Source organism: Struthio camelus, chromosome 4 (assembly GCF_040807025.1).
Source record: "Struthio camelus isolate bStrCam1 chromosome 4, bStrCam1.hap1, whole genome shotgun sequence".
In the NCBI taxonomy this organism is placed as follows: domain Eukaryota; kingdom Metazoa; phylum Chordata; class Aves; order Struthioniformes; family Struthionidae; genus Struthio; species Struthio camelus.
The window spans coordinates 19942342-19965628 of NC_090945.1; the positions used below are offsets into that span (position 1 = coordinate 19942342).

General features: G+C 40.6%; 1 protein-coding gene and 1 long non-coding RNA gene across 5 annotated transcripts in view; one reads left to right on the plus strand and one right to left on the minus strand.

The window, feature by feature from the left end:
* The window catches only part of LOC104144054 (uncharacterized), a 35468-nt gene extending 13448 nt beyond the window's left edge, over nucleotides 1-22020 (minus strand). The window contains exons 1-2 of the long non-coding RNA XR_011140853.1: nucleotides 21564-22020; nucleotides 18965-19046 (exon numbers count right to left, since the gene is read on the minus strand). This is a non-coding gene — a long non-coding RNA (uncharacterized lncRNA). The remainder of the gene's footprint in view (nucleotides 1-18964; nucleotides 19047-21563) is intronic.
* Nucleotides 22021-22098: 78 nt separating this feature from the next.
* Nucleotides 22099-23287, plus strand: part of PRDM5 (PR/SET domain 5) — a 93142-nt gene continuing 91953 nt past the window's right edge. For 3 of the 4 annotated variants that reach the window (XM_068941677.1, XM_068941675.1, XM_068941679.1), the window contains exon 1: nucleotides 22128-22404. In XM_068941677.1, the coding sequence (XP_068797778.1) occupies nucleotides 22312-22404 (93 nt within the window). In that variant the 5' untranslated portion in view covers nucleotides 22128-22311. Of the gene's footprint in view, nucleotides 22405-23287 lie in introns of all 4 variants that reach the window. The other variant, XM_068941678.1, reaches the window with a different exon arrangement.

Consider the following 23287-nt stretch of genomic DNA (forward strand, 5'->3'; position numbering starts at 1 on the left):
AAGACACTCAATTTTTGTTTAAGCAATTTCTTTTAAAGAATAATGGTTTTTAAACATAAGTTGAAGTGAACTGATAACACTAGTAGTTTTTGAATGCAGCTTGTTATTATTTTCCAGTGCAACTTGCTCTTTAATGGTAGGCCTCCTCCTTTTACAAAAAAGGGGACTTATCTATCTAACAAACAGGCATGACTGAGTAATAAACATACAGTTGGCTTTCTGATCTTGCAGCCACTGTGTACCTTGAAAGTCTACTGATCTACAACTTGATTTCTGCCTGCTGAAATGTGTAGAGTTAAGGTACCTTTTGATGTACTGCTAGATAAACTGCTAGTTTATCACTTACTTCAGAAAGACATCCTCTCCTCCTCTGAAGACTTTCATTACTGATTCTCTCTAGTATTAGGAAAAAACACTGAAAAAGAACAGGCGGGAATGCTATTACTTCAATAGTCACTGTTTATAGACATACAGCCTATTAAAAAGGGATGTTACATCTCAAAGCCAGATAACTTTTTCACTGGGGAAGGGTGATGCTGGTGGGAGGGCATTTCCTTTTAGACAGTTAAGCATGGTACTTAACTTGCTCTTTGGTGGAATCAGAACTTACTCATCCTCTCTGTCCTGGAGAACTAATACATCCTTTGAGGACACAAGGATGAAGACTGAGTGTAGGTAGGGCCTGCAGGCAGGCTTTGGGCGCTCTTGCTGTTTTTCCTCCCACACATCCACGCATGTGCCAGCTGTAATCTGGCCCCATTATTATTGTGTTTATTCTCCTCAATTGCCCATCACACACATCTGGGAAGCTGAATAGAAAATAAACACCAATATATTTACTTCAAGTTGCTTTGCATAGCATTATAATTAGAAGCTGGAGACAACTGTTTCCCTTGATCATTAGATAGTGCGGTACTGTTGTTCCTCTTGGTTTTTCTTTTTCAGAGTACTGTGTGTTCCATCTGAGCAGCTATGCTCTCATAGCCTTTTTTTAATAGTTGACATGCTTAAATTAATGTGACGGTGCTAAAGCGAATGCATATATTGTGCTGTTCTGGAGGGCTGGTGTAGTATGCCTTGAAAGCAGGAGTAACTGCAGACTGCCTGCAGATGTTGACCAAAAGGAAAGTTGCTCGTGCGTGGTTCCTTTGTTTCCTCAGATCTTTTTTTTTTCCTCCCTCCTTTGTAATGTTGGGCAACTGCTCCCAACTCCTAATGGCTTCCTCATGTTTTTTTTAACCCTCCTTGTGTTACAGGCTGCCAGAGAGGACAGCAAAACAACAGTGGCTGGTGCAGCACAATTTGTGGGCAGATGATGCGTGATAGTGCATTGGACATACAGGGGAAAACAGACCTATTGTATTGTACAGACCTATTGTACAGATGTAACTGGTAATTGCAGGTGATTGTAAAATAATTCAGCCTGGCACTCATAGCATGCATTGCAGGAGGTTGTGGATGGAGACTTTGATCAGCAGTTTCTGGTTTGGATGGAAGATGGGAGAAATGGGGAAAGACAGAAGGTTATGATGAAATATTCCTCACCAGAGCCTCATGCTGACTTACATCCAAGTGTGAGGGAAGTGCTTCTCTGATCATCACTGTCTGAGTTCAGGATGATGTCCTTGTGCGTAGCATGTGATGTTTGTTACTTGGTCCCCTTTAAGAAGTAAGGGTTGGTGAAGGCACCACTAATATGCTGCAAATAGCAGCTGGGTATTTTCTCATCATGACTAAGTGAAACACCAAAACACCTCTAAAACAAAACAAAAGCTTACTCTGGGCTGACCAAAGCTTTTGAGGTAGGTCTATTCAGACCCCTTCCCCCAAAGAGCTTTCAAACTCAAACCTCATGTTCCCTTTAAAGGCCTACATCTGACAAACTTCTTAAGAGACAAGTGAGAGAAAAGACAGACTAGACATGGGGACCAGTTCATAAACAACTCTCCTGCTGCTCACTTTGTCCTTGCTCCCAGTTTTGGTTTCAGTCAACTTTGTGGCTTTTGGGGTTGAAGCAGACTGCAAGTTCACTCTGATGCCTAGTGAGTGGTTTCCATTGCCACTGGGGCTTCATTCTAGCTTCTCCTGCTGCTCTCCGCCATTTGCTGAGCCTGAACTGTGTGCTCCTATCCCCTTGATGTTTGCTTCTCCCCACCCATGAGCACATTCAGTAGCTCTCAAATGAAAGTGCCATGTCCTTTTCCCTGCACAGAGGCCCACTTGGCTCAGTTGCTCTCTTCAAAGAATACATATATATACACAAAGGAATAATTAGCTACTGTTTGTCTCAGTCCATAACAGAGACCTCTGTCTGGAAAGAGGGGTATCTTGTGATAAATGTGAAACGTGCAATCTAAATACTTAGCTAGCTGCTAACTCATCTGTTAATGCTTTCTGGCTATCTTCTAAAAATTGTTTGTATGCTTCTTAAGTTGTCTTCATTATATGGGAACTTGTAAAAGCTTTCTTTCCATTTTTTGATATGGACAAGAATGTTAGAAAATCCAGCAAAAAAGCTGGTCCTTTGTCAGTTTTTCACTTCTCCTCCAGGCTGTGCAATGGTTAATCTGTGGTCTCTGAAGACTGCCTTGTACCTCCAGTGGAATTTAGATTTATTCTGTGGAGTACTGCTGTTTTCATGGTCAAGGCTGCCCACTTCTGCTAGTTCAGCAGATATAATGTTTCTTATGAGGAGTGGAGGATCAATATTTGGTATGTCTCATGCGTGGCGTGAATCATTCTGCTTCCATTTGGCACTGTCCTAACAGATCTCCTGTGTGAACAAAGCTCTGATCAGTGCAGGTGCTTAGATCAGATTAAGAAGAAAAGGAAGAACTGAGAAATGTAACAAATATTCTTCTACTAAAAGTAATGCAGTTCTTGCACTATTCTGCACAATGAACGTGGTTGCTTTTTTCCTACTCAGTCCAAAACTACATAATGATTTTGGAGAAATCATGGCAGAAACATACCCATTTGTAATTTTACCACTAGCTTAATGAAAAGCTACACAAATATATAACATCTAGCCAGTTACATGTCAACTAGAAGAAGAGCAAGATACTTTAAAACATAATGACAAACAATGATAGTGAGGAGGAACATACATGAAAGAAACAACCAAACAACAATAACAAGAATAGACATAGTTTCATTAAATGAAACCATCTTGAGCAATGACCTTTCTGACAAACCACGGAAGTACCAAACATGCAGCCTTTTAAATAGGGGTTTCATTCTGGATTTTTTTGCACACATACCCCCTGGAAGCTTTATGTAGTCCAAATGCCTGCCTCTTGGATAGGGCCTGTAGGCATCTGCTCTGTAATGGCTGTTTGAGTGAGCAAGTGAAAGTTTGCAGGTTACTCAGGCCAGTCACAACAACTGGAGGGAACCCATGTTCCCTGCTATCCTCTCCACTTGACTGAATTTCATTCATTCAATGTTTTATTTGCCTTTGTCCTCCCTTCTGTGGGAGGGAAGTGGGGATGGGGGAAGAAGAGAGGGAAGCAAATTGTTAGTAAAGGCTGTGCAAAAGATATGCTTAGTGTGCTGAGAATGCCTTGCCTCTGAATTTGGTTCAAGCCACCTCAAGTTCCTGCTGACACTAGGCTGTTGTAGCACTCACCACTATCATACTCTATTCGAAATTGATGTCTTATTTATGATGCCTAGAACGTTCATTGCTTTGTCCCACTAGGCAGACACTGAAAATGGCAGATAGTAGCCATGTAGGATGATACAAAAATTGGTAGGTGTTCCTTCCTATATTTTTTTTTCAAAGGAGTAGATTTCTTCTGAATACTTCAGACTTATTTTTATTAGTTCATTAAAACCTTTTTAATTCACACTTCTTAGATCGCATCAATGAAAGCTGTTAGTATCAGGTCAAATAACCATCTGGTTCTTACATCAAAGGGTTATTAGGTGACTGTAATCTGTCATAACAATATCTGCTAGTAACACTTGCAAAACCCAACTTGAGAGCCTTACTTAAAGATTAACTGCTTTCAATCAAGGGTAGGCTATTAAGAGTGGAAACTTCTGCAATGAACACTTTTCACCTATGTCTAATGTTACACTCCCAACCTTTTGGATTGTTCTATTTTTTCCAATAGCTGTTGTCATGGTTCAATGTTAGTTATCAGAAATGGTCTCTAGCCTTCAAAATTTCATTAGAAATAATTAATTTGTCTAATGGCTGCGAGTCTGAAGATATGAAACACTTGAGTTCAAATGAGAATTAACTACTGCCATTCTGATTTGATGGTGTTTTAACAGAATGTTCCATAAATACCCAGGACTTTTACTGCAGTTTTAAACCAAATGGAAGTAACACAGTTTCAGAAACTCTGTTGCAGGGAAAAGAAAATATAGTGCCTTTCTAACAAAACATGAGAAGGCAGACAGACTCTTGCTGTTGTTCTTCGGTGGCTCTGTGTTTAGGTGTGTGCCTATGCCTACATAATGAGCCATGAGGAGCAAAAGGCTCAAAAATCCACTGGTTGAACAAACATGACCATAGCAGCAGCTCAATATTGAGGGCCCTGCATCCAGTGTGCTTCCTTCTCTCCCACTTCTCACTTCAGCTCTCTTCCTACTGTGAGAATAACCTAATTTAGATGCAGGTCAGGCAAAACCATGTTAGTTGTTTGCCTGTGAAACTATGCAGGTTAACAATGTTTTGGCAATATACACAGAACAATGAAGCACTGTCAGCATGCACTTCGGCCACAGCCATGTTGTATCACAACGGCTAACTATGGCTGCTTCTCAAGTGCAGACAGGGCTTCAGTCCTTCTATTCTCGATTATTATTGTTGGGATAGACTTTCATATAGTTGCTGAAAGGGTGTGTTAATGTCTTATACCTCTTGAAAGACACACTCTTAAATAAGATGCAGCTGCATTATATTTTCAACCCATTCCCTTGCTGCTTTACGAGAAAAGATGACTAACTCATTTAAAGCAATACTGAGCAGTAATAATTTTAAACTTATGGGGCACCCAGTGTCTAGCTGCCTTAGGGTGCCTGACAGGCTATAACTTAAAACATAGCTTTAAAAAAAGCAGTGTGATTTAACACAATAGGACTGATGGAGAAACAGAAACCCCATTGTGTGATAAACAGAACAGCGGCTCACAAACAATATCAAACCCAAACTCTCTGCAGCCTGACCCAGAGGGGTGCCATTGTTTTCTCTGAAATCTCAGAGAGGAGAACACACTTGAGCTAAGAGAAAGCATTTATGAAGGAAGACTTCGCACAGGGTAAAACAGAACCAGCTAGAATTTTAGACTGAGCTGTAGGATTTGTTGATCTTGTTAACCAAGGATGAACACTTCAGAGAGGAAACAACAGACAGTGGCAAATATCTCTCAAACTTCTACAGCTATTTCTTTTCTGCACTTATTCAAAGAACACTTGTCTTACTCATTAATTTGTGCATGTGTGTGTATATACATGCACATATATACCTACATAAAACTTTTTCTCCTTATTCCCTCTTCTCTATCAAATTCAGAGAGTTACAGAACTATTAAAGTTAGCAAGGAGTTTTTCTGCTGCTCTTAGAATCAACTTTTGCCCTAAAGTGTGGGTTTACAGGGTTGTATCAAGCTTTTGTTAGCCTCTATGAACAGAGAAAGCAGTTCCTGAGAGAGGGCAGCATGAGATCCTCTTTCCCCAGTTATCTCTAGACCTCTCCTCCGCTTTATGAAGCCAAGTAGATCTGTAAAGTTTAGTTAAGAAACTTTGTCTAGATGAGTTGTTTGAATCATTTTATCGTTGCTTATAAGGAAGATGGCCGTATTTCTCATTTGTTCTCAGTTTGGCAAATATAGAAATGATGAAAGGGATCAAAAGAAAAATGACTTTCTGCTTTCCAGTGCTTTTGAGACTGAGCAATTTCAGCCACAAGCAATGTTAAGCCACGTAAAAATTGTAATACGATTTATAACCTTTTAAAAATAAGGAAAAATTAAGGAAATATTTGTTTATTTTTCTAATATACGCTATAGACCTTGGCAATGATATCTGAAAGTCATTGCAGCCAGAGTTGTATATTTGATAATTGCTGCTTTGTACATGTTTAGAGCCAAAAAAGATTGTACTGAAGGTCTAGTCTGACATCTTGTATAAGACAGATTTGGAGATGAAACTCAGTAATTCCTTTGAAGTAAATTATCCTACTAAGTATTGCGAAAGATTATCTTGTGCAACTCCTATTTTCAATAACAATTAGAGTCCTATGTCTAGGTTCTTTTAGTTGATACTGTGACTGCATCCAAAGGGGAAGAAATTAGGCTGTCTCTTGAGCATTGCACAGAAATAATTTCCAAAACAGTGCTGCTCACAATTACGTATCTACCTCACGTTATCTCATTTAAATAACACTAACAAGAATGTAGTGCCCCAAAAAGCGCCATAGCCATAAATTTGCATACTATGATTTTGAAAAATATTTCTATTTGATGGAGAGTGAAATTTAATTTAGATAGTTGCAGTCTAAAAATAAGCACTTTTTACATGGATTTGAGTAGAAGATCTGAGAGGGACACAACTCTTATAGAAATTTATGCTATTCAGTGGGTGGCCATAAATCAGACTTATTGTTATTGAAGTAAACCCCTCAAAGTTATGGAATTTGTCTTTTAAAAATTGCCAAGAGGCAATCTAGTTCTTTGGATGACTTTTCTACTCAGTTTGGTGTTTGGCAAAACTATAGGACATACAGCTGTTTTATTTCTTTTTAAAACGTGCGCACACACACGCAAAACAATACAACTACCAAAGGTGGGATTGAGGGCATCTATCTAAATGTGGTATGCACACAAAGAGAAATGAAATACTGTTAACTCCAGTGAGCCACGGGTTGGTGTAAAGCCCTTAGACTGTTTTTTCTTTTCCAAGTATATAGTGCACAGAACAACAGGTGACTTGCAGTGCTGTTTGCCACTGATCCTGTGTTTTTATTTAACTTAACTTTAAATTCTGAATGTTGGGGACAGAACTCTTAAGTACCTATGATGTTAAACTGAATATGATGAGGATTAAAAGTGAGCATTCAAACCTCTGTCCTCTAGGTCTGTGCTTAAAGGAATAAGAATTTCCCACTCTTCTGGTAAAATTTGTTACAGAAGTAAATAGTAAGTATGTTATCAACTGAGAAAGTGACTTTAGCAGTGGACAGGCAGGTAGGAGACAGACTCAAGAACAATGAAAGGACTAAGATGAGTCTAGAAAAACTCCAGGGAAGAAATTTCCATTTTTTCAGGAGAGTACTTGTCTATCCCTAAGTTAATAGCTGTCTTCTGGGTGTGTGCCCTAAAAAATAGTAAAGTATTCCTAACTATAGTATCTATAGATAGGCTTGAAGTTGAAAATCCAAATTGGTTCTTGATTGCTTAAACATTGAGTACTTCTTTTACTCATTGTTCTAAGTATTTTTTGTTTCAGCTTCTGAGATTCATCCATATTTCAAGTTTTGAATAATACGCAGGAAAAACTGTACAATCTCAGTTATGACAGAAAGGAAGACTTTACAAAACTAAATTGCTGCAAAACCTAAAGTTGGAAGGTGGTAGATGAGATGATGATTTCAATGTCAGAAGTCTTAAAGTTCACATAATATTTCCAAAAAGGTGTAGTACAATATTTAATACTTTTATTTGGACTTCAAAAGACCCCCGACTTCTGTTTGTCAACCAAAATTCTTAAAATTGACTAGAAGGTCAACTCTTTGCCAAATAGATACAGCTTTCCCAAATTTCTTATGGACTTACATTCTATAGCTGGCATAGAATTAATGCAAGTCCAATATGATTTTAAATAAAGCTTACAGAACAACAAGGGAACACTATGGGAATGTTTTGGGCGTAAGCAGAGCTCAATACAAAAATAACAATAGGACGTAGTCCTCCTGTTTCGTGCATGGGGCTCAGAAACAAAAGAAACAACATTCCATTTATGGGGCCAATTGTTCTACTACCACCTTTTATGAGATACAGCTCATATCATTCAGTGTGTTGATTTCAGCTGTTCTAAACAAACAAACCAACGACATCCTAAATAACACTGCAAGATACTAGACTCTTGAAGTCAATGAGAATTCTCCTTGCGCTTCATACCTATTCCTCCCCCACCCCTTATACTCTGGCCACCTGGGTTTTTGTTTAACACCTCAGGTCAAATACCATCAATAGTTGTGAATTCAACACTTCATGAAAAGAAAAAAAAAAAAAAAAGGGGGGGGGGGGGTCTGGAAGCACTGGAGCCATGTGCCTGTCCTTGTAACATGTGATCTCTTTGAATTCAAAGTCTGCAAGACAGACTGAGGTGATGCTGATGGTGAGACCTGTGGTGCAGTGAGGAAGACTTATGGAAAAATGGATTTTAAATCTTTTGAAGGAGAAGAAAAAATAAGCATTTGGTGGATGAAAGTGAGTGTGGGTTTTTTTTTTCCTCTTCAGCAGAAAGGAGTACTAGAAAAATGAGGCAGGAATTAAAACAAGTTGGGAGTAAGAGGATGGAAAGGGATCAGACAGGAGAGTAGTGGGTGTGTAGAGTGCAATAAGTCAGTGCTTGAACACGGGATCTGATCTGAGATGTCTAAGGCTATAAAAATCTTTTGGGCAGACCACAGGGTTAGCCTTAGTTCCCCCAGTAAGTGATGTAGATATGTGTTCCAATTTACTATAGGCTTTAGAGCAAACCGTTCCCTGTTCTGTGACGAGGTTCCCTGACAAAGGGGATTAAGTTGCTCCAGCTCAAAGCCCAGGAGGAAGCTAACATGTATGTAATGTGGATAATCAGGGGATTTAAACCCTGGGCTGGTGCTACAGATACAGCTACACAGAGCACAGAAAAGTAGAAGGTAGCGAATGTTCATGCTGATGAAAAGAAGGTAACCCTAGTGCTGATTTTCTGAGAATAAGATGACGACAGTGAGGCCAAAGAACACAATAATTAAGTGAAAGATATCCTGAGACAATCTCTGAGCAATGGACAGGACAGATCTTGAAGACGTGATTACTGTGCCAAAATGAATTTTCTATAGTTGGTAGTTCTGAAATATTTTCTGTGTACATTGCCGTTCTCCAAGGAGTTAAAAATATTCTGCATAGCAATTTTACGATACTCTGCATAGCGGAATGTTCAAGCTTCATGGAGAAGTGAAAGTCTGAATATCCAACACCACATTGCCGACATGAAAGGCAGAGGTCAGCAATGAAAGTCATCACGCATGTGCTATAATAATAATAACAAAACCACTGTAAGTTCATAGTACAGCATAGTCAGCTGTCTTCCTGCTCCGGGAAAACCCAACACAGTGTTCCAGCTTCCATGTCCTGTTCAGAAATAGTGGAAAAAATACTTCACAGCATTAAAGCTCTTTCAAGGTTTTACAGAGAATTTATTGTGTGGTTGGACTGACAAATGCAGCGAGTTAAATGATGGGCCTAAAGGTACTGAAAGGGAGTTTAATTTCTATGTGTTCTTCAACAAATATTAATAGTTGCAGAGACTAGGAATCAGCTTGGTGACAAAGCCTATGTTATGCGAAGATCCCTCTCAAGATTAGGTTGCAAGGAGGAGAGGAAGTAGGTAAGTTTAAGACTTATTGTTCCCACAAGGAGGATGTGATCAACTCAATGCAAAGCCTAATGGAAGCCTAATGGGAAATGGGGTCTGAAAAGGTATGACCTTTATGTGATGGGGCATGTATGTAAATTGTTAGGATTGATGGAAGTAGCTCTCCAGGGAGAAGCTGGATCTGGAAAGTCACTTTCCATTAATGAAGAAAAAAGGGAGGGTTGATCCTGAAGGGTCTGACAGAAAAAACAGGGTAGGTGAGATCAGTATAGGACACAGCTCTCAAGCTGAAAGAGGATATCACTAAGTTGTGGAAGACACTGTTACAACTCTTAAGGACAGGGACCGGAAGTTCTTTGCTACAGGACAAAATGATTATGCCAGTTCTGCCACTGCAGAAAATAATGAGGATGGCTTACACCGAATGTTTAAAAACACTTTTTGTGTGTGTGCACTCTAATTTCTGAGTTTCCAAGGTGCTCCTACATTCATGTTTTTATGGGTTCTCTTTCATCAGAGCATACCTTCTATGAATGTAATAACCTTCAACAGACTCTTCTTACACCAGTAAGTGGAGTAGCCATTTGAACCTGTGCAAACTGCTAGAGCTGTGAGGTCTAAAAATTGTCTTTTCCTTCTTTCCAGTTAAAGCCGATCAACTGATCCCAACAATGGGGGGCTAGGAAAAGAAACAAAGGCAAGCCAGAAAAGGTGGAAAGCTGAGGTCCCTCTTTAATGTCCCTGTTGGGTGGCAGGGACACCAGGGTCTGACACCCTCGAGGTCAGCATGTAGGCCCAAGACTGTAAATGGCCTTTGAAGCTAGGGGTGTAACACAAAAATACTTTTTTCTATTATGCAACAGGGAGCCTTAGGCACGGATGTGCTCCATAGATGAGTGTAAATAGTAAGCAAACTGTAAAGTTATGCATCTAGAAAAGATCCTGTTTTCATCCTAGCTTAGAATGCTCTGCATATGACAGCACTGAGTTAATGAGGTGAAACTGCTTCCACAGACTCTCTGAAATACTACAGGCTCAGCCAATAAAGAGCTCTAATCGCAGCCTGTGATTTTACATAAACTATGTAATTCACTTGAGCTTAATGCTTCAAAAACATCAGGTAAAACTACCTTGAACTTGTTCTCTCTGTTACTTTATCTATTAGCCTACCATCACTTTTCATGCATCTCGCTCTAAATTTGTAGAATCATAGGAAATGGCTGGAAAAGACCCCAGGAAATCAACTGGTGTAGGACTTTGTCAAGCACCAGCTGTACCTATGTCACCTCATACACTTACTTAATCTATTCTTAAAGACCTCTGTTGATGAAAGCTCTGTGACCTCCCTAGGCAGTCTGTGCGAGTCATTTAGAAAGTATTTGCAATGTCTGAATCCTGACTTGCTTCAGTTTGTGTTCGTTCCTGTCATATCCTGTGGGCATTTAAAGTTTTTCCTGGTTTTATTTAAAATAACTTCTAATGTATTTGAAGTCTTCCTTTCTCTGGACTAAACACTCTATCTGCAATCTTTCTTTTGAGGCCATGTTTACTAGACTTACGATCAATGTCTACTGCTGTCCTCCCAGCTTTACTTCTGCTTTGTCCATAAGGCTTGTAACTGCCATAAAAGAAAGTAGATATACCTGATGTGAGTTGTTCTTGACAAAAACATGATGGCAATTATTTGTCAGACATTCCACTTCTTTCTAGAAACATGATGCCTCAAAATTAATCTAGCTCTCCAGTTGAGGCTTAACTAATACTGAAGATTTTATCTTGCAGTCTCTTGTGCTGGGGTGTATAAACAAGAACATATTTGACATTTTCACAACAGCAAAATAACTTTGACTCAAGTTCAGTTTATGACTTACTATACCTTCCAGATCTCTTTCTAAAGAAGTGCTATTTAAGCAACTGTATCATTTTCTCTTCCTGTTGCTGATGCTTTTTAGCTATAAGATCTCTTCATTATTGAACTGCAACCTGTTTTTTTTTTTCAGATCACATCTTCAGTTTCTCGAGACTAAAATGCAAGTACTACAGGGCTCAGGTCAGACCCATGCGTGATCCTCTTATTTTGAAAGTGAGTTACTGCTACTCAGAGTACTTAAGTTTTTTAACCATTTTCTACTAGCTCTTTAGGCTTCTTTTCTATACTACATGAAGCTGTCACATGAGACAGTGGCAAAAAACTTACTACTGTCAAATTATATTATGCTTCCTTCAGGTCCATGTGACATGGATTAAATAAATGATCATGACTTAAAATAGGACTATGAAACCTGAGTTACTAGCTAAATCTAGTACTGATTCATTTAAACTTTGTCTTAAGTTTTTTTCAAACCCTAGCTTAAAAACCTGTGAAACAATAGGAGTGAAAAAATAACATGCAGTCAGCTTGTGAATGGAAGGCACACACATGTATGCCTTTTAATATTTTTAAAGGGGAAGAAGAACGGTCTTAAACTTGAGATCCTAGAGACTAACTTCCAGGACTTCAAATATCTGAGAAGAAAACTGACAGTAACTATTCTGTGCATGGAAACAGAGAGACATAAGTCAAACACTAATCCTATCATATACCGCTTTACATGACCTTGAGTATCACAACACAAGAAGTCTGTATTGGTTTACAGAAAAGCCAAAAAAAAATCAACTGTGCATTGACTGGAAGAAAGATTTAGTGGGGAAATAACTTTTAGCCTAAAATGCTTACTAAATTCAGAAAGCTTTGAAATAATTGGTTTAGAAAAAAACAGGCCACAAAAAAAAGAAAGCAGTCCTTAAATAGCCTTGGAAGGAATTTTCCTTAGCAAATCAAAGTACATTAGGGAAAGAACAACTTCAGGTTTTTCAGATCACCAGACAACACAGACAAAACAAACATTGTTAGAACTGGAAAAAAAAACTGAGACACTGAGTAGAAGGGGCTTGCTGTCATATTTACAGAAGGCGTGTTTAATTGTTTAGGAAAGTAGATTGTCCTCAATCTGAGACTGAGGTTTCTAATCAGTAGTGTAACATATGGTTTAGGTCAACTCCCTGTCAACACAATCTGTTCCAGGTTCTCTGTGTGTAACTGTCCTGTTCTATCATCACCAAACAGAGAACAGAAAAGTAATCAAGTCTCCTTAGGACAAAATGTTGCCTAAAGATATGTGGGAGATGCAAAAGGCCCTTTGTGTGACCTTCTCTGCTTGTGGCCTGAAATTATCACACTTTTTTTTTTTTGATACCTGCTAGTACTGTAAGGACAGAAGGAACCCAACTCAGAAACAAGTAGTAACAGGAGACAAAAGAACTGGGTAATTGTTACATTTGTTTGGAACTTGGAAGATGCCTGTGAGATGCTAGCCTGTTGCTTAGCATGCTGTCCAGGTTTTTGACCTAAATATCTTTGAGATAACTGGGGAAAAAAACACTCAAGTTTTATTTTTTCATTTGAAAATACACTTATTTTAATAGCTGATCCCATGCTTACAGCTTAAGTGCAATTTTGATATATAAGGTTGCTTAATGTCACCTACAGCAAAAAATTCAACTGAATTGGCAAAGGCTACCTAGATGGCATAGCTGGGGAAAACGGCCACAGTAATCAAGTTAATGGAAGTGCTAGCAACTGCCATAGTAGATGGAGCAGGCTGTGACATGGCAGCTGGAGAAACATCTTCACCAGTGCTCTTCTGGGGCTAGAACGGCGTAATTTTTCTCCAGCAATTCTGGGGCTGCGTTAACATTGCCCACTCTACGGCACGTGCTGCCATGGGAAGTTTCACCAAAAGAATCAGTGAAAGGCTTCATCCAGGAGAAACAGTTGAAGAAATAGCCAAAGCAAATACCTAAGAGTTAGAAAGCTTGAAAATGTTATAAATGAGCCTCTGGGACCAGAGCTAACAGATTCTTTGCTCCAGTTCTTTCCCTCCCTTGTTATTTCTTTCCCTGAGCTTTAATCCCCATCTGCTAAGCTTATCTCCCTTCTTGACCCTTCTCCCCAGGCCCAGCTCCATTCTATCCTGTGCTGAATGGGTACTCTTCCTCCCCGCTGAGTTTATCCCTTTGTGAATAGACTCCTTTCCCCTTCTCAAAGCTCTTGAACTGGCGTGACGTTTACTGCCATCGCACTGTTAACCCTACTCCCTGTCTGGTATCTTCTTCATTTAGACTGTGAGCTCTCTGGTGGAGCAAGAAAATGTGAGGCCTAGAAAAATCATTAGTTCTTAGACAAGACTGCAAAGAACATGATGGAAAAATATATTTCTCATATCCCTGGCCATAATCCCTGGTATTTTCTTGATCACGGCTCTTGCATTCAACTTGTGTCAGTTTTTAGCAATACACAAAATAGGCACCTTCTAGGGGAGGATGGGTAGCTGAATTACTGTGTTCAATGGAGAAAAGGAGAATTACTGCTTTTTTCCATTGACTTTTTAAAGTCTGAGTTGCACCTAAGCTGGCTTGAGGAGGTTCAGCCGCCATTAGGCGCTGCTACTATACTGGTTCATGCTAACTGAAGATGTTTTTCACCATGTTCATGTAAAAAGATATTGAGAACATGCAGGTATTTGCAGTATCTCTCAGCTACTGTCTTTCTCATAGTGGTTCTGCTTCAAATGGCAGCTCAGTTGATTGGAGAACTCTTCACATGAAACATTCATGTGAAATGGTCAATTCAGTCTAGCAGATCTTGATCGCAAAGACACGTATTGGCAGACAAACTTAGTTTTTGTCAGGACTACTACTTTGCTAGGAGATCTTATTATGTTTTGGTGGGTCCCTCTGACACCTTAGTATCAGTGTGCCTTCAGGAGTTTATCAAGCAATAAGATGCTGGACCTCGACATACTTACAGCCACTGTGCCTGGTGATTACAAATAGCAAGGCTGCTACTTTCCTCAAAGCGGGACAGACTCTTACAAAGCTCTGCTAATTAATTTGCTGTTTTTGTTTCTAAATATTTCATTTGAGGGTATTATACTTGAACTGGTTTTCAGGACAATTGAAGAACCATTGTGTCTGCATGCACTAGCATGCTCTGTGGGTTACAGCAACATGACTTCACATTCAGCTTGTCAGTGTTGCGTCTACCAAAGCTGCTGCTATTGGCTTTAAAGAAGGGGAGGATTCTTCCTATGTATATTTGCCTGCTTCTTTGAGGAAGAGAGTCAAGAAAACTCAAATATTTTTAGGCTGAACGCTGTACAACTGAGAAAAGAACAAAAAATTGAGAGGCTAATGTTCCTCTTCCCATCCTCCCCTCCAGTTCTATCATTACCCAAGCTAAAATGCTGGCTTCCTGAAAACTCAAATGCAAAATGGGAAAGTGCAAACACTTTTTTTTTTTCCATCTTGCTCCAGATATCCTGCAGCGTAGAAAATTTGGAAAGTAGTCTGCAACGAAAAGCAACAATGATCCCATACAAGGTAAACGACCTTGTTCCTGGTCAGAGAACCTGGCTTGTCAAATGCAAGGGAGCTATCTGACTGAAACCCTTGAATATCTTTGCCCAAAGCTAAACATTATTTGCACACTGCAAAAGTGCCGATACACATGAAAAAGGAGGTAGGCTGACAATATTTTAAGTGTCTTGCAAATGGGGTATATACCAGGTTAGCCAAAGATTGTGTTTAAAGCGCTGGTCCTGTTCTTACCAGGTTAGAAAGAAACGGATAAGATTAGAAAGGAGGTGCACAGATCCAGGAGAGAAGTTTTCAAAACAATAGCTGCAAACTTTATTAATCTTATAAACGTGGGTTGTGGGAGGAAGGGAGAAGAACCGTTATCATGAACAACATCCCTTCTGGGATTTCAGTTGGATGCCTGAACCAAATTCTAGGATCGCTGTAGTTGCAGCAGCAGCTAATACTCTAACATTGAAGGCTGCAAGGAACAATTAAAAGGATAAAAGAGCATTTGCCTCTGCTTTCATTCCAGCTGCCTGAGGGGCAGGAGGAGAGGAGGAAAGAAATCTGAAGTCCCTGAAAACTTTTAAGGATGATACTACACCATCTAAACAATGGATTAGCTATGGATTAGCTATCCTTTCTTTGGAGAACAGATTTTATTTCTAAGCTGTGGGATATGTCAGTGGCTGGCCTGTTTACTTCGGGAATCTTGAAGATGATTCTGCCTTAAGTCTTTCTGTTTCTAGTTATATTTTGACATGTTAACTTATTAAGTATGACCCTTAATTAAGTGTTCCCCGGGTAGAGGGAGAATCATACCATGCTTCTGGTACGATGTTGCAATAAGCATTAGAACTCCAGACAAATAACTCTTGTAATTATTTTGTTTGTCACCACACATGGATTCTTTCCATGGAATTTCACTTGGGATGTAGCAGCTTCCATGAATGCATGAGAGCTTTCTCCTGAAAATACCTCCTAAGTGACTTGTCTCTTTCCAAGGATGTTATGTAAGTGGTTTCTGACACTGTCTATTAGACTTCAAATTTGAAGGGTGCTTGATGCCCTTGTGTTTCTTCTTAATGTTCCATGTTGTTATAAGCAATTAGCTACAGAGCAACATAAAAACAGTGGTCCTGCATGTCCAGTTTCTCTCTGTGCTAAATTACAAATGAGTTACACCTCAGAATGTTCTTTGAGGGGCATGACCTTTTCCTTTTTCAACTGTTTGGCGTTGTGCAGACTGTTGATATGCTGTAGGATAGGCCACAGAAAGCTTTATGGCACTACAATAACTGAGGCAAAATTAATTTGCTGTATGGCCAAACAATTTAGGAGAAAGGAAGCAGAGTAACAGGAAAGCAAGATAATGAAGGGTATCTTCCATTAGGTTAGTTTGTAGTTTGGCTGCAAAATAAGATGTATGTGCATCTACCACAGAAATATAAAGGTATCTTTCTTTTAGAAGTAAGAAAATGGAAGAAGGGACCTCTCCAAAGACTCTGGCAATGAGTTCATAAGTCTTAGGAATTACAAGTATCAAATTCACAAGGATTAGGATTTCTTTGCATCAAGTTTATAATAGTTCAAATTGTTCATCGTGCCTTACTTCCTTTATATTACCTGTGCTGCATTATTCTTTCTTTACACTGTGTTATCTAGCTAAGGTTACTTCCCAAATGCTTTTTCTGTTTATTTGTTTTTTCCCTCTCTAATGTGTTAATTCTGACTGTATTGCTCTACTGAGGTATGTCTGCCAAATTTTTTTTGGTTCCCAACGATTCATCTGACTGATTCAGTTGGAACCAGTGCTAAAACTATCAAAGCATTTTTATTAAAAGAATTTCCCAATGAAAACCCAATCCAGCTGTCCCTATGATGCTTGTATTTCTTTCCATATTTTTTACAATTATATTTTTTAAATAGCAACTGAAGTATGCAGAGCTAGTTGAAAATACAAAACAAAAGTGATGTTTCCCTAATAACTTTAGGAAATAAAATGCATCACAATTGTGTATGTGAAATAATTAAGACTCTAATGAACTAGCAACCCTGCAAAATCATAGTAGCAACTGGGAACACAGTGATGGAACTTATCGCTAAGACTTTTCCACAGGTCATATGCTGGCCTGCTGCAAGCAACTTTTGCTTTATATTAAAAAGGGAAGGGGGGAAAAAAAAGGAAAGGAAAACAACCTCTATATTGGAGGCCTGTTCAGTGGCTGGCAGTAAGTTTAAGAAGTCTTTAAAGGTCCTAGTTGGGTTAATTGCTATGTATTTTATGTATCTAAAATAGACAATATGCTCATGTATGTGCCATATGTAATGTCACTCTGCAGTGAAACTAAACGTGAAACTCATCCACTTTCACATTTCCTTATGAACTCTGTGCCCTCTCAGGAAGAGGGAAGGGTTTATGGAGCTTTCAGGCAAATGTGTTTGTTTTTTGCTTGCTGTTTTTTAAAGATTTCACAAGGAAACTAAGTAATATTCCCTTTTCTGCTTATTTCATCCTGTCATTTCAACTGTGTTTTGTTTCAATACTCTGAACTAATTCCAATTTGAAACACCAGGTAAAATGTGTGTGTATTCATGTTCAGACTCCATTCCAAACTGGATTCTATTACAGTCCATTTTTTCAGGACTGTGGCCAAAGAGACAACTGATCTTTGCAATTCTTGCAGGACCTTACTTGGTATGTCTATTTGTAATTATATGAACTAATAACCTCATCTTGTGTAGGTATCAAAGCTACTTTTTCTCCTATTCGTGGAATATCATCTACTGCTGTTCAGCCCAGCTGTGGTGGATCAGCTCCCCTGAATAATAACACTATTGAAACTGTTCTCATTAATCTGGGCTAAAGGCTCTCAGACCAGTCATTTAGGTTTTCTCTGGGTGACTGTGGCTTCTGCATGTGATGTTTTGTCTGAGTTGAGCACACAAATGAGCTTCTCAGACATTGTTTTAGAGCGTGACTGCCACCCATCAGTTCAGTTAAGCCACACTGAATGTTCTACCTCTTGGCAATGAAGTTGGTTGCTCTGTGAACAAAAACGTTCCTGGGCTGATTCTCCCTCCCCTCAACTGCACCTTTAGTATATATGCCAAGAAAACAATACTTGAAAACAGCAAAGAAAATGACCTTGGCAGGTGTTTCTGTTGTTTAGCAGCGGGGAAGTTGAAGAAAGAAGCCCACTAGGCATGGGGAAGGTTGGTGATTTTACTGTACAGGATAGACACTACCTACTGAGATATTTAGAGCAAAGATAATTTCATGCTTGGTAGTGACTTTCTGAAAATAAATCAATGGGTCAATGTGAATCATAATACAGAGGCTAAAAACGTCTTGATAAGAGTGGTTTTGGAGGATGCGCATAAAGGCATGCTACTCTGTCTCTGGAAATGGGCTGACAAACTGTTTTCCCTTAATTTGCTCAATGGAACCTGCATTGAGGAGTATAAAGCTATTGAGCCGTTTCATGCTATCTGACAGCTGTTTGTGTGTGTGTGTGGAGGGGGACTTGGAGGCATTTCTTTATGCCTGGGTACTAGGATTGTTATGGTCTGTGAGTCTAAGACTAGGTCAGCAATGACTTGTTCTGTCAGTGTAGTTGTTGCATGGCATGACTTCACGCTCCCAGGTTGCTGCCAGTTAGGCAGCATACCCCGGTGTATGTGCAGGTATGGCAATGAACTGTTATGTGCAAGTATGGTAAATTCACTGTGTCAGCTGGTCGTTTTGGAGATGACTTAGCAATACCAGCAAGAAAATACCTTTTGCTAGTGTATGCTGCATCCTCAGCCTAAGGGTTTGTTGGCATAGGTACATTCTGAAATCAGGTATCTTCATGACAGAAGACTACAACATACTATATGCGCTCATATTATGTACTAAATACAAAACTAAGAGTTATGTTGAAACTCACAGTGCTCCACTCTTGCCATTCACTGGTGATCGACATACCTCTAGCGTGATATGATGTCTTTCGTCTTTTTTCTGTCTGATACATTCAATTTGAATCATTGAGACCTCAACTTCCTTGCAACTGCAGATAAGACAAAATGGAACAACTGTGTAACATAAATGCCTGCTCTTAACAGCACTTGTCAGGTTTATGCTCAATAAAGCTGAATTTATCCCCCCCAGTGGCCATTTTATGATCCAGAAAGGAAAAAATACCAACAGCACCTGAAGCTAATTTCTAACTCCTTATAGTCAATGGCTGACTAATTAACTTTAAAAAAAAAAAAAAAAATCCTGGTACAGGTGACCAGGCAGTTGTAATTAATGTTACAACATCTGTTACACCAAAATGGAGAGATTGGCTTCTGTGTTTTGTCCAGCACTAGCATCTTTCCTACTTTGCTTTATCTGAATGAGATACAGGTAACTGCATTTCTTGTTGGAATACTAATGGATGAAGTTTATAAATGGAAGTAATTTAATTATACCTACCTCAAGGACTTAAAAAAAACACGTAAATGCATTGCAAATTATGCTGCATTATTCCTGTTTTGTGAAGCTAAATGTAATCTTATAAGGTGCTAATGAGGCATTCTTTCAAGTCTGATCTAATCTTTACTGTTCTCACTAGCCCCATATTTTAAGTGTGTAAAAAAAAAAAAAAAAAAAAAAAAACCCTAACTTTTCTTTTCTAAGGAGGAAATACTTATGCCATTGTAAAGTGAAAATTAATTTTGAAATACAGCTGTTGGAAAAGGTCAGAGACAGGGAAAGCGATTGTGATGTTTTGATCTTATATTTATTCACATTGGCCGCAATGCAAGAAAGAATTGTAGTCTAGAAAAATATTTAAGTGTGCTTGGTTACACATCTGGGAGCTTTGGGGTAGAATCCTAGTTAACAGAATAGTTAAATTTTGCTATTGCTCTTAAAACTGAAGCCATGGGCCTAGGTAACTTAATTCACCTCTGCAATGTATATTTTTAAGTCGTTAGAATTCTTATTGATTTACATAGATTTAGACAATCATTTTTTGACAATTTTTTAATGAAACTGACAGTGTCCAGGCTGTCAATCTAGGCTTAAAACTTGTGCCTGTTTTTATTCCCAAAGTTATTCTTCCAACCATATTGTTTGATTCTCCCTTTCTTTTGCTTTTCTTGTCAAAGTGGGGGCAATGTCTAACTTACTGCTGCTGTCACTCATGTATTGAATTGCATCATGCAGCAGTGCGCATATATAGGTATAAATATGTGGTAGTGGGGTAAATTACCTTTGTTACATTTTTTAAAAGCCGTTTGATATCTACAACATGACTCTGTAAATATTAATCACAAAATGGCAATATTGTGCACAACGAGTAAGGACACTGGAAAGTAGACAAAGGGAATCTTTTACATGGCTAGTCTCGATTTCAGTCTTCCCAAGATGTCTGCCTATGGACAGGAGATTTCAGCTGTTGCAGACAAGATACTGGGCTAGCATGCAATTGATGCGAAACAATAATCACACTTTTATGATCATCTGTTCACTGTCATGTTCAAACTAAGCTTCTGGACATACTTTTTTTTAATTTCCTGCCATTGGCACCAATACAAGATTTTTTTCTAACACCGTCTACACACCTATTAATGCATCTATATCTATATATCTATTAATGTTTCTGGAAGAATATTAGGAAACAGAGGTTGTTTGGTTAGCAGAGGTATTAGTAAAACAATGTACTCTCCAGTGGTTTACTTGCTAATAGTAGAAGCACAATTTGAAAATGTTTATAAGCATAGCAATCTTTAATAACAACTTTCTGTTGTTTTTCCTTTCCCCACTGCTTCCCTCAGATGCCTTTATCCTTGCTTTTAACTGCAAAATCAGCTGTAAACAAATACCTTGGTAGGGGATGTTCCTTTGCCAACTACAGTGTTCACAACTTATTAGAGCAACAATGTGTGTGTTTAGCGTTCCCAGCTAAAATTAATCAGCCTTGTAGGGGAAAAAAGTTCAGTGTTGGATATCATAGTCTAATGAAAGAGGACCGGTGTGATCCTAGCAACCTCCTAAAATGTAACTTATTTCTCACTGTTCAAACTAGATTGTGTGCAGCATTATTCAGAATACAATGTCCCGGCTGGGTCTATTGTAAGGAGATATAGACTGTTACTTTTTAGACAAAATAGTGCTGTTTTGGGTTCCTTTTTTGTTCCTAGGTTTCTGGTATTCCTGGTATTCCATCTGAATTAGCTTCAAAATCATCCCTGAAACAAAATTTAAGGATCATCTGATTTCAAAAGTGAAACTAAATCTAGATTCACCCACTCCTGCAACGGGATGATAGTGGGAACAAATCAAACACAGGGCTCGACGGAAGTGCTGGTAGCATGAAGTCTGTCTGGGTATCAGTTCAGGCAAGGACGCTACTATTCTTTTCAAGCAGTTGCATCTGTAAATACTAGCAGGAAGGTATTTCAGCATATATTTAAAGCCATGTGAGCAGTCTTAGTTCTTCAAAAATTGGATTTTTGTGCCTGGGTAAAGTCAGCGTCTGCCAGGCTTCATAATCAACTCCATAGCGCACGTCTGAGCCCCACCACTGCCAGCTTACCTCTCTCCTTTCACACCTGCCTCTATGTCATAGCAGTGCAGAAACGAGACTGAAAAGCCCAGATGCTGATAAAGGCTGACCATCAAAACGATACTGTATCACAAGGCCACGGGGAGGTGAGGAAGAGTTAATCATTCTGGAAATGTAATCCAATTTATGGGTGAGGAAAGCACTTTCCTGCTCCTCTTCTCCCTTCACAGAGGGCTACTTGTTAGTTCAGTGGCAAGAGAGGCACCGTGAGAGGCCACCACTTCCAGGCCCCGTTATTGGTCTTTAGTGCCAGACCTCTCTATACCGTCCGTATCGAAAGCCTGCAGGGCTTCCATTTCAGTCGCGGTATTCACAACGGTGCCCACCGCGGCCGTTTAAACCCGGCGCCAGCAACGCCCGCGGAAAACCCGCCGGCCAACGGCCCGCGGGCGCGCGCGCCCCCCTCGAACGCTCAGCCCCGCCCTTCCCCCGCCACTGCAAGCGCCACTAACGGTCGCTGCCCCGCGGGGCTCGCGCGCCCCCTGCAGCCGCCCCGGCCGGGCGCGGCGCGGCGCAGCCCCTCACCCCCGGCCGCGCGCGGCGGGAGCCTCGCAGGCTGCCTGGCTCCTCCCCTCTTCCTCAGGAGCCGAGGAAGCCCCGCAACCAGCCCCTCTGCCTGCCCCCTCCCCTACCGCCCCCCTCTCTCCCGGTGCAATGGAAGTCCCCCACTAATCTTTCTTCCTGGTAGCAGGCAGCGGCGGCCCCGAGTCAGTGCAAAATGCTGGGCATGTACGTGCCGGATAGGTTTTCCCTGAAGTCGTCAAAAGTGCAGGACGGGATGGGGCTCTATACGGCCCGGAGAGTGAAAAAGGTGGGTGATTCCTCCCTTCCCCCCCTCCCCCTCCTCCTCCCGCCGCGCGCCCCGCCGTTGGGCGAGCGGGGTAACGGCCGCCTGTCCCCCCGGCTCGGCCCGGCCCGGCCCGGCCCGGCGGGGAGGCGCTGCCACGTATCACAGGAGAACGGGGCGGCTCCTTCGCCCCCTGGCCGCCGCCGGCCGCGCTCAAACTTTACCTCAGCCCCGCTTTGTTGGCGCTGCCTCTGCTTCCGTCCGCCCGGACGGGCCCCCTCTCCTCGGGGGAGGCACCGCCACCCACCCCCGCCCCCCCCCCCTTCCCGCATAAAACGGAGCCTCCCGGCGGCGAAGGGGCACGGGCGGGTGGGGAAGGGGGGCAGCGGGCTGCTGCGCCACCCCCCGCGGGCCCTGCCCGGCCGCGGCGGGCGGAGGTTGCGTCTGTGGGGCTTCCCTTCCCCCCCCCCCCTTTTATTTTTAGTTTTATCCGTATTTATTGCTTGGTTTTGAGGGGTTAGAGCTCCTTTGGTACAACTGCCTTCTTGGTTCTCGCCTTGCTGCAGGCCAAAACGCACCTCTGCGGTGCGATCACTCGCCTGCGCCTCGCAGACTCCTGTCACTTGGCTGCTCCTAGAGGGTCATAGGGAGGGTGATTTAATTCATTGTTTCGGGATAGTAAAACCGGGCCTGTGAGAAAGGGGATGCCCCTTGTTTGAACGGTTTACTCAAACAGCTAAAGACATACCTTAAGTTATTATTTCAGCATTAATATAAAATCTCTAGTTGTTTTATATGTTTTGCTTTGCATCTTTGTCCCACTTTTGGCTCTAGATGTTTTCAGAGGGCTGCCTTGGAATTGTGATGTGGTTTCATCCACAAGGCTAAGATAACTTGGAGTAGGGCC